Source organism: Ipomoea nil, unplaced genomic scaffold (genome assembly GCF_001879475.1).
Source record: "Ipomoea nil cultivar Tokyo-kokei standard unplaced genomic scaffold, Asagao_1.1 scaffold1993, whole genome shotgun sequence".
Taxonomy (NCBI): Eukaryota; Viridiplantae; Streptophyta; class Magnoliopsida; order Solanales; family Convolvulaceae; genus Ipomoea; species Ipomoea nil.
Genome location: NW_017618421.1, coordinates 1,006,441 through 1,018,732, shown reverse-complemented (window position 1 = coordinate 1,018,732; position 12,292 = coordinate 1,006,441). Strand labels below are relative to the sequence as shown.

At 33.7% G+C, this 12,292-nt stretch overlaps 1 protein-coding gene across 3 annotated transcripts; it reads left to right on the top strand.

The window, feature by feature from the left end:
* Positions 1 to 647: 647 nt before the first annotated feature.
* LOC109147428 (putative clathrin assembly protein At5g35200) lies at positions 648 to 6,426 on the top strand. 3 transcript variants are annotated; one of them, XM_019295080.1, is made up of 16 exons: positions 648 to 854; positions 1,508 to 1,659; positions 1,742 to 1,811; positions 1,909 to 2,006; positions 2,252 to 2,393; positions 2,477 to 2,577; positions 3,177 to 3,260; positions 3,414 to 3,464; positions 3,569 to 3,634; positions 3,734 to 3,799; positions 3,908 to 3,988; positions 4,071 to 4,151; positions 4,689 to 4,850; positions 4,928 to 5,003; positions 5,467 to 5,588; positions 5,679 to 6,426. In XM_019295080.1, exons 2-16 carry the CDS (start codon positions 1,561 to 1,563, stop codon positions 6,030 to 6,032), a joined length of 1,653 nt encoding a protein of 550 aa, XP_019150625.1. In that variant the 5' UTR covers positions 648 to 854; positions 1,508 to 1,560; the 3' UTR covers positions 6,033 to 6,426. The 3 variants fall into 3 exon arrangements, with proteins under 3 accessions (XP_019150625.1, XP_019150627.1, XP_019150626.1); XM_019295081.1 differs by lacking the exon at positions 648 to 854 and adding an exon at positions 1,263 to 1,287; XM_019295082.1 differs by lacking the exon at positions 3,414 to 3,464.
* The last annotated feature ends 5,866 nt before the right edge of the window (positions 6,427 to 12,292 follow it).

Genomic DNA, 12,292 nt, shown 5'->3' with positions numbered 1-12,292 from the left:
AGCTAATATTCTATCATGTCTACTCTTGATTCATACATATGATATACACTTCATATATTTCGGGTGGCGGTAATTAACCGTATCAGTAAATATATATTATCAGTGGCGGATTCAGAAAATCATCTGAGTGGGGGCGGATATTAAATGGCGTTAGAAATGTCAATGACAAAATATCAAACAACCATAATAAGGTCAAAATACAAAATACATTATAAACTACAATATATTTGTGAGAAAATATGAAACATAATCAATTAGATAAAATAGTTTGAATAACAATATTTTTTTTTTGAAAATAGTTTGAATAACAATATATTCACAAATACTTTTAAATTTTAATTTCTTTTAGTTAGATCAATTTTTCTAAATTAATTCAAATACAATAAAGTATACTACATTAGTTGCCCCCACTGCCCCACACTAGGTCCGTCCCTGAATATTATAATATAATACTTATATGTAAAATCTTATGAAAGAAATTGTAATACTTGTAAAAAATTTAATACTAATTTTAATTAAAAATAAATTATTACTTATAATGATAAATAATCCTTTCCAGTTAATTTATGGTGAGCCGGTGACTTACGCGTGCAGATTATAGACTACAGGGTGTACATATGCATTTCCAAAAATGTAATAAAAAATGAATCAGCAAATGACGCCGACGGCCAACCAAAATGAACTCATTCTTGGAGACTTTTCTTCTGTATACAGACCACCAGAAAAGACTCCTTATTCCTACCCCTCCCTTTCATCTCCTCTCCCCTAAAACACTCATCTTTCTCTCGTCTTCTTCAACCTCTCTCTGCTTAATCTGTCTTTTCAGGGAGAAATAATCTTCTGCTTCTTGTGAGGTTCGTATCTTTCCTTGATCTCTTTTTTTCCCTCAATATGTCAATCAAGTTTTCATCTTTTTCTTGATTTTGGACTGATGGGTAGCTTAAATTTTAGGTGTAGATGAATAGAGATTGGGTTTTGGGTCGTTCGATCTCTTGGTCTCCTAGTTTTGATCTTTTTGTATTTTTAATAGAATAATCTCACTGACTTTTTCTATTGCTGTTCTGTTTCTTCTGTTAGTGTACAAGAAATATCATCTCTTTGTCTGTGTATGCTTCTTTGTTTCTTTAAATTCTCAACTATGGAAATTGAAACTGTAGATCGAGAGAAAAGTCAGTCGGTGATGATGTTCATCTAGCTTTACTGAGTTTTGATTCCATAATTGGAGATTGTAAGGAGAATCTCCATTAAATGATTGAATTCTGTAGCTCAATCTGATAAACTGAAATGGTTTGTGTCTGAATTCCAATGTGAGTTAGGAACTAGATCAGTTAGATTGGCCTAAATTCTACTGTTCTATGCTATTTCTTTTTTCTTGGTTTTTTGGTATCTGTCTTGTTTATGATCCCATGGAGAAAAACTTAATTTTATGTTTTCCAATTTGTTGTTCCCTACAATTTACAGAAACAAACGGATTTAATTTTCATAAATTGGGATTTATTTTTTGCAGTGGGCAATAATATATCTAGACTAGATAGCAGCGGCTGATAATTTGAAGAGAGAATGTCAGGAGGCGGTTCGCAGAATAGCTTGAGAAAAACACTTGGAGCACTTAAGGATACCACTACTGTTAGTTTAGCTAAAATTAACAGTGATTACAAGGTACTGGATATATATATACATATTTCTTTTCTATGCCTCTTGCTCCTTTTATATTTACTATTGGGGATTGAATTGTCAACAGGAGTTAGACATTGCTATTGTTAGGGCAACAAATCACGTTGAACGACCAGCAAAAGAGAAACATATAAGAGGTGGGTGTGAAGGGTGCATTGTTTATGTAGTTTACCTTATTTATATGTAAACCTCTCCCGAGTGGAAATGATATGATTTGTTTAATTCTTATTTCAGCTATCTTTGCTGATATTTCTGCTACAAGGCCCCGGGCAGATGTTGCATACTGCATACATGCTCTCGCAAGACGGCTATCGAAGACACATAATTGGGCGGTATGATCATAATCTAATAACATCTCTTTTCAACTTAATTTTTTTTTTTTTAATAAAGTTGGTGGTGAGGCTGAATGGGGATTCCTCTAAAAAATTATGTGTCTTATTTATCATTAGATTCTAATATATGGTCTAGGGAAATAGGGGAGATTCTGGGCATTTACGTAGTATTAATAGATGGGTTACTGCTAATTGCAACTGACTTTTTTTTTTTTTTTTTTTTTTGGTGTCACTGTCACCTATAGGTTGCACTGAAAACATTGATTGTTATCCATCGTGCTTTGAGAGAGGTGGACCCCACATTCCATGAGGAACTTATTAACTATGGACGAAGCAGGAATCGCATACTTAACATGTCTCATTTCAAGGATGACTCAAGTCCTAATGGTAGCTGCCTTATTCTCTTGTTTATGGGAATAAGTTGCCTTTGGTGTGTTCTTCAGTTCTAATGTGTGTTAATCCATTTGTAGCATGGGATTACTCTGCTTGGGTGCGTACCTATGCATTATACTTGGAGGAGAGGCTGGAGTGCTTTCGAGTCTTGAAATATGATGTGGAGACTGATCGTTCAGTGAGTGAAAACATGTTTCGTGTATCTTTACAAATTTAGTGGATGTTACTATGAATTTGGAAGATGGAATGGCCTGGCGGGTGGAGAATAACACCACCCGCCAGTTAGGCGGAAGCAATGATGAAGAATCAAAGAATAAAAAATGTATATAAGACTGAAATATATTAGTATTTTCTGTGTTTCTAATAAAGGAACATAGTACATAGTACATATATATATACAAACACATAACTGTAAGTAACTACCCATAACTGACATCTATTCATAAACAGACACAACCCTATAGATAAACCTAACTCTTTATTTTTCAACAGTTACAAAAGAAGCTTATGTAGTACGATTTATTTTTCATGTGGAGCTCATTCATTTCTTATCTGAAATTAGATTGAACTGTGGGGTTTTGCTATGATTAAGTTCCACTCATATCCAAAGTATGATTTTAAAATAAAAAATAAATATAAAAAATTGTGGAGGCAGTTTGCAGTGTATTCTAAGTCCTTTATTGCTATAACTCTATCTTTTCTGCTGTAGGGAAATTGAGAGTCCGGACTGAAAAATTAATCTATTTTTATTTTTAAATGTTTCCTTCAATCCTGCAGAGAACCAAAGATTTGGACACTCCGGACTTGCTTGAGCAGTTACCGGCTCTACAGCAACTTCTATATCGTGTTATTGGCTGTCAGGTAATTCACTATATGGTAAATTATGCAGCTGGCAATCTCCTCGTGATATTTTCCATAATTTGAATGACACATTTGATTGTGCTTTGTTCAAATACGTTTAACTTTCAAGTTTATGAGGGACAACTATTGAGACTTATATTACCTTCTTTGCAGCCACAAGGTGCAGCTGTTCATAATTTCGTGATTCAGTTAGCACTGTCAATGGTACATAGAGTTACAATTTTATTTTATTTTTTAAATAAAATTTTCAAAGAAAGGGCTAGCTTGTATAGTAATGGTTGTCTAATTGTGTGTTGCTATTCTTATAGGTTGCTTTAGAAAGCATTAAAGTTTACAATGCTATAAGTGATGGCACGGTTAATTTGGTTGACAAGGTAGGCTCTCTTATATTGGCTATTTATATCATATTTACTGTTGTGTTTGTTTTTGTTTAATCGATAACAGAGGGTAACACTACTATTCAATCCTAATAGTTCTTCGAGATGCAAAGGAATGATGCTCTCAGGGCCCTGGATATATACCGGAGGGCTGGTCAGCAGGTACTATCATTATAAAAATATATCCTTAAATTTGAGCTTTTTCCTCCAAATAGGTTGGGAGGTAATTTTCCATTTGGACACGGTTTTGATTTAACTTCATATTTTTAGGCTGAGAGACTGTCAGAGTTCTATGAGATATGTAAAAATCTTGATGTTGGCCGGGGAGAAAGATTTATCAAGATTGAGCAGGTTTAATAATAATAGTAATGCTTTTGTGAGTTTTGTCAAATGGATATGACGTGAAATTTTGACTTAGTTCCTTATTTTTAAGCCCCCTGCTTCGTTTCTACAAACCATGGAGGATTATGTGAAAGAAGCACCTCGGTATTCTACAGCTGCTCGCAAGGATTCAGTAAGAAGTTATCTTTGGAATCAGAATATGATGATGCTTTAGTTTAATTTGTGTTGAAAAAGATTTTCTTTTGTTTGTCTTAACTTTATTTTTCGTTTCTACTATTCTTTTGTTGGTTGAAGGGCGGCAAATTATTGGTCCACACAATGTTACGTGGACCATAATAAAATGTACATTTTTAATATACTAAATGTACATTATTTTTGTACTGATTGTACATTATACAATATAATGTACACTCAGTACAAAAATAATGTACATCCCTTGAATACAATGTATATTATTTTTGTACTGAATGTACATTATTTTTGTATTGAATGTACATTATTTTACAGTATACAAAATATGGTCCACACAACTTGTGTAGACCATGGTCCATGAATAATGATTGGTTGAGGGTTGGGGTTGGTGATAGGATGGAACAGAAAAAATTATGCATGCATGCATACTTGTAAACAAAAAATTGCTTGCAGATATATGATTTCGTTTCCTCCTAAATATGATTTTTTTTTTTTTTTTTTCTTTTTAACTACACAGGCAGTTGAAGATAAAAAAGTGGTCCTGCCAATAGAGGACAAAAAAGATGTGGAGGTGAAAGAGACGACGGGATCTCCTCCCCCACCTGCACCTGCACCCGAATCAGTGCCAGAAGCAGCTGTTAAGGTTGAAACTCCGGTGGCTGAACCACCTGATCTGTTGGTAAGAGTTACGCTATATGTATCAATTGAAAAGGAACGCATAGCTTTAGAATTTAATTTCATTCTTTTTGGTGCTAGTCTCTGGATGATTCTGCTCCAGCTGTTGCTGAACTAGACGAGAAAAATGCTATGGCTTTAGCTATTGTTCCAGTTGGTATGTTCTACTAAGACTTTAATTTTTTCTTACACTGCACTCAGTAGTCAAAGATGATGAAGATTATTAACATAATGGCCCGGTTTGGTAAAATAGTTAGCCTATAGGCCAATTTTGGCTTATTTGACCACTGTTAACTTTTTGATTTGGTTAAAAAATCAATATAAGTATTTGGTTAATTAGCTTTTTGTAACTCCAAAATGCTAAAATTCAAAAACCTGCTCAAAACAACTTTTTCAATTAGCTTTTTGAGAAAGGAAATTATACCAAACAACTATCAGCTAACAGCTAATTTACCAAACACATTTTTACAATCAACTAATGTTATCAACTAGTTATACCCTCTAATTCACCCAATCAGCTAACAGCTAACAGCTAATAGCCATTTACCAAACAGGGCCAATATCTCTTTTCGATCTATATGATTAATCTATATGAAATTTAAAACTCCTTTGTCTTGTAGGTTCTACGAACCAGTCATCTACTAGTGTTCCAAATCTAGCAAATGGAGTTACAGGCTGGGAATTGGCACTTGTGGAAGCCGCTCCCACATCCAATGAGACATCCACAGCTTCTGTCAAACTGGTATTGCATCTTGTCATCTTGATTATATTTTCGTTCTGGATATACATACATCTTTACGGTTAAAAACTATGTTTTGTGTTTTGGCGAAAGGCTGGAGGGCTAGACAAACTCACACTAGATAGCCTTTACGATGACGCAATTAGACGGAGCAACCAAAATGTAAGCTATAACCCATGGGAACCATCACCGGTGGCAGTTGCTCCCATGATGCCACAACATGACCCGTTGTTGTACGCTTCAAATATGGTGGCCGCACCGACATCAGTGACCAATCAACAACAGGCTAATTACATGTTTCAGCAACAACAGCAGATGATGATGGGCCCGCAACCACAAGCGCCCATTAATCCTTTCGGCAACCCCTATGGTGCAGTTGCCAATCCTTATACTCATCCCGCTTTGCCCGTTCAATCCTACAATAATCCTTATGCCGGCCTCATTTGACCAATAAATTTCCCTCTAGTAAACATTCTTTTACCGGGCGGGCGGCAAACCGTTGTTGGAAGAGCACTGGATCGATCGTATTTGATGGATAGATGTGTACCATTGCAGAAAGTAGGATGAAATTATTTGTTGAATAATTAGGTAGAGCTTTGGTTCAGTGATTGTTTGCATCATGGACACACAATAATGCTGCTTGTGAGACCTTAATATTTTGACCTGCTTTATCTCAAGCAGGTTTTTGTCGTCTATGTCACCTCATGTTTAATCCCTCAATTTTCTCATTTTTTTTTTTTTTTTTGTAAAATGATTGTACTACTGCATTGATTGATGTATGTATTAACGAGCAAGATTTGTTTAGTGATGCATAGTGCATTGAAATACAAAGGAAGAGAGGGAAAATAGTTTTTTTTTTTTTTTTTTTTTTTCTAATTAAAAAAATATTGAACATGCAATTTTTAAATAGTTACAATTTTCATAGCTGGAAGTGATATTTTTCTACCCTCAATTGTTTGTGTGCATACAACGTTCGATTGAGGTGAATACCATGTCGTACACTCGAGTACGATACCCGCGCTTGCGCAGAAATTACCATTAAGTGTTTCATATTCACTGCATCGATCGTTTGTAACCGTATTAATCCACGATTAATATGGTTTTCTCTTTTATTCTTGTGAAGAATAAACATGTGCTACTCGTTAGCACATCTCGTAGAAGCTAACAGATTAGCCTTTACAAATTCATTCGGTTTTTGACCGAAAGGTCACAAACACGAATCCATGCTTTTGAGATTGAAGCACGAATCAGTGCTTAGTAATGAAGCACGAATCATGTTATACAAAGCACGAATCATTGCTGCTCAACTAACGCGCTGATTCCAAAGCAATATTCTATTGCTTTAAATCATAAACTCATAGCAACATTCGGTTGCTTAATTTATAATTCCAGTGCTACTTAGCACTAGGATTATCAGTTAATTCCACAATTAACCAAATCTCCTTTCGTGCTAGTCACAAAGCACTTTACAACGCTAAATTTAATTAGCCCCTTGCATAGTGCTAATTCGACATTTTGGATGTCTGGTGCTGTTAAGCACTCCAATTAGCATTTCAACAATGCTAAATTTAATATGCATTTTTCGTTAAGCTCAAGCTTAATTTGACGTCCCAACAATTTGTCTCAAATCACATTTCATACTAGTACAATTTAGAATTTTGATCAAGTTAATTATGATACAATTAACCAGAACAAATCAACCAAAATTCCGACTAGTTGAATCAAACTCATATAATCGTTCTCAGAATATTATTTAAAAATATTCAACACTTTGAGCTGCGACGCTCACGATTATATAGTTATCCCCATTTTTGACAAATTGATTCTACTTTGAAATCTATATCGTTCAACATGAACCAGAACCGAAGTCCTTTTACGAGATTTCAAACATGTAACATGCTTGTTACATTTCGTTTCGACCGTTAAACCATTTTAACATTTTCCACATAATGCTACGTGGTGCACTACGCACCCATATTGAATCATTTCGTATAATAAAATATCACACAAGAATATTTTAAAATATACAAAGTTCAATATACACAAATGGAACAATTCATTTTTTTAATAATGAAATGTATCACAAGGATACTACAACATTTATTCAAAATAAATAAATAGAAAAATTACATTGGAAACACATTTCCTTATTCCTATCTCGTAGTGATCCTTCAAATCCGTGTGCGTTGTTCCATTTTCAACCGTCCACTCCACAAAGGGTGGTCCATAGCGCACATCGGGGGTACCTCGGTTGTGACCTCACTCGTCCAACCATCCACACGTTTTAAACATCGCGAAATTGTCCTCAACCTTTTCTCCAGGATGACGGTTTGCTTCATAGTGGCGTTTCTCCTTCTTCTCATAATCTTCTTGGACGCTAAGCTTCCGCTTGCCTTTCCTTCGATTATCGTTGAAGACATTGGTCACACTACAATAGTCCTCAGACCATGTAGTGATTACACCATCATAGGATCCTTCGTGACTTTTAGCCGATCCACTAGGCAACACAATAGGTACCAACTGTGTGCCATTAGTCACAGGTTTATCGGTTCGTGAACCAAAGTTCTCCCGGAGCACCGTCGTGTGTTCTTGCAACTCCCATGGAAATATCATTTCCAACGTTGCTACCATCAACTGGCATCACGGAATGTGCAACATCGTTGCCGTTCCTACCATTAGAATGTGCACTACGAGCAACATTCACGGATCCAACACTTTTGGAATCCATCGACTTGTTCATTATAAAAAATTCTATTTTAAGATTGTTGGTGATAATGAACCAAATCGATTTAATATCCCAAAATAATATTTATATATACACATACAAGTATATAAAATATTATTCGATATTTATCCGAAATATATATATATATATATATATATATATATATATATATATATATATATATATATATATATATATATATATATATATATATATATATATATATATATATATATATACACACACACACACACAAATATATATATATAACGAAACCAACGGTTATATATACATATATATCTATAAAAAAATATATCAATATATATCAACCAAAAATTGGAACTAATAATCCTGAGATTATAAGTCCAATTTAACGGCAATAACCAAAAGGGAGAACGGATTTTTGCTTAGAGCATAATCCAAAACAAGAAAGAAGGAGAAGGAAGAAAGAAGAAAGTACGAGTTAGGCGTGGTGCCTTTCTTTCCTTAAAACCTTATTTGCCACCTCCCAAAACTGTTAGGAGCGTTGTGGCCTAGGTTTCCCAGGATAAAAGGTACAACGGTTCGACGTTTGAGCACCCAAACGAACGAACCCGGCGAACTAGAGCACGGGTAGAACACGGCTTCAAGAATGGAGTAGAAGCAGAAGTATTTTGAGGCTGAAAAATATATTTCTACTTGTGTGTTGTGTCTCTCTTGTTCTTCCCTTCACACTGTAAATCACTTGCTCCTACTACCCTTCTTATATAGGAATTGCAGTACTAAATAACATTTAGTTGTCATTCATGGCACGTTGGTAACATCTGAAACAGCTAGCAGATTTACTTCAAAATTAAAATTAGAATTAATAAGAGATTAATTCCGTAACGGATGAATTAAATTGCCAACTGTCCAGAAACAATTCTGGTAGACCGAAGTTTCAGCCTTGCGCTGCTGCTCGGCCGCAGCACACGAGAGTTGCTCTCGTGTTGCTTGCTCTCGGCCACCTAGCTTGCTTCGTGTTTGGAAAAACGATACCAGGAGTTGGTATAACTTAGCTAGCCAATTTCCGGACGACATTCGTGCCCGCAGGTGCGGGCGCACACGAGTTCGGCCTTGAATCAAGCCTTTCCGATCTCGTTTCTAGTTGGAATTTGATTTGCACGCCCCTACAATTTTGTTCATTTTCCTACTCATTTTCTGAAAAATGAACCAAACACACAAAGACAATTTTCTGTTGTGCAACCCAACACTAGAAAAGAAAATGTTTTCCGAAAAATGAGTCATTTTCCAGAAAACATTTTCCATAAGTCATTTTCCTGCTTTCCAAACGGACACTAAATTATTATTTATTTATCTACATCTACAATTATAATAAGAGAGAATAATGTTAAGCCCTTAACTGGAATAAAAAAAATGTCGGTACTAATTGTTTCTTAAAATGAATGGCTCATATTATTTTGATTTTAGTATTTTTAATGATTTTCCTTATTTACCCTTTATTATATTATTTTCTTTCCTTAAATAACCTTAAATTCCGTTAATATAAACTTTATTAACGGAATATTCCGTTAACTATTTACTATTCTTAACTTATTAATTTCTATAAAAAAGGTCTTAGGTTCGAACCTCATCATATTCTAATTAGAGTTAGCATAATTGTTAAACATATACTACGAATATGTTAAAATGTATTAAAAACATAATATAAAATTTAACATAAACTTTGATCAAATAATTAATTAGTCCGACTAAATACATAGCATTAAATGATTATAAATCAGGAACTTGGAAAATCATTTGATTTTCTTTCATTAAAAAATAAATAAATTTAAGCTCAGTTTTTTTTTTTTTTTTTTTCCGTTTAATTAATCTTCTTTTGATTATTGAGAACAAAACTTAATATTTCAATTATACTTTTATCAATGCATGAAAACTTCTAAAGAAATTTGTAAGTTACTTTTTACTATATTATTATAACAATATCTATTGTAACCTTATATTTTGAATTATTTATTATCATCCTCTATTGACAGTAATTGTCATTGAAAAGCTCTCGAAAAGATTTGTCTCAATAAAAATGGAAATTAAAAAAATCAATGATTTCATTATTGTGGATGAAAAGTATGTACGCCACTTTATTCAATCGTTGTGCTGTGGAACCGTGTGTCCACCTTGCAAGGTGGAAACTCTTCTATGTTCATAATTATTATGTGTTCATAATTATAAAGCTATATATTTATAATTTTTGAACTTCATATTCATAATTATTGAACTCTATATTCACAATTACAGAACTCTATGTTCATAATTACTAAATTATATATTCATAATTTTTGAACTTCATATTCACAATTATTGAATCTGTATATTCATAATTACAGAACTATATGTTCACAATTATGTTCACAACTTTATGTTCATAATTATAGAACTATACGTTCATAATCTTTAAACTATATATTCATAATTATGAACAGTTTTGGAACCATGTCCACCTTGCAAGGTGGGCACGGTTCCACAGCATAATTTGCCCACTTTATTGCTCTTATTAATTAAATTAAAAAATAAATTAGTAGCTACAACAAAAAATAATATCAACATGTGCTTGTAAGATAAAGAGAAGTTCATAACACAATTAAGATTCCAGTCATATATACACAATAAGGCAAATTTAAAACTTTCTACACCATAATCTCATTGCATGATGAATCCCTCTATGATATCACCAATAACCCAATTGCACATGACACAATACCAATAACAAAAAAAAAAAAAAAAAAGACATGTATTGAAGATGAAAACAATAATAATACTATTCAAAAGAGAATTAGAAAAATTTAAACAAAAATAGTATTTATTTAGACTATCGCTTTTAGACTTAGTACTTAGATTAGCGTTATTACAAACTTGCAAACATTTATTTTTGTTACAGTTATATACAATCAATCTCTAATATATTATCTTGTATTTATATACTTTAAATTACCGATTTAAATAAACAAATTCAACATTTATTTACCATGAACATCTTCTATATAATATTACATTGATATACTTTGAAATACTTATTTAAAAATAACCATTGGGCATTATCTTATTCGCGCAAAGCGCGTAGAAAAACTAGTAATTTAATAAGAGTAAAATAGAGTACTAATTATGCCAACTTTGATTGGGATGGGGTTCGAACCAAAGACCTTTCTTATTGAAATCAATGAATAAGTTAACGGTGAACTAACAGAAATTAACGGAAAAGAATATTTAATGGAAAAGTTAACGGATAATCATATTCATTAAGGATAAATTATGAAATCTTAAGGAAAAATTAAAATATGATCAATCTGAACCATTCATTTAATTAAAAAATTTGACCGTCATTTTTTCTACCTATTATAGGCCTAACTCCTTGTAACACCTTGGTGAACATCTAGTGGATTGGAAGGTTGTAGTGGTTGTAGAGGATGACCGCTACTGCCCCAGGCGGCGGAGTTCCTGGAGCAGGCAGGGCTGTCAGTAAGCGGCGGAGCGGCCGTGGCGTTCCCCGGGCTCCGGCAGCAGCATTGGAGTGGTACATGTACTTCGCCGCTTGGGGCACTAGTATGTAGCCCAGTAATATTGTATGTAGTCAAATATTAATTTTTTTTCATTTAATTTTTTGAAATAAGTAAAATGTCAATTTTAACCCGGCTAAAAATAGAGAGTTTTTTTTTTTTTTTCCGGTGAAATTTTGACGAAAAAGTGGCTAGAATGACCATTTTTGCAAAAAAATCAAAAGTCGGGACTAAAATTACAAGGTTCAAAAGTCGTGGATCAATTCTGTCAGTGCCACTATAATCGTGGGACTAAAAGTGCAAAAAACTCCATTGTAAGATCTCATGACCTTCCGGATGGAAAAGTCCCTACATGTCATTTGAGTACCAAGATGCTTGGCTTTTAGCGATGGTTTTAGTTCACGGCTTCAAGCTAGTACTGTGCGCTTGGTATAAATAAAAAAGAGTCCAGG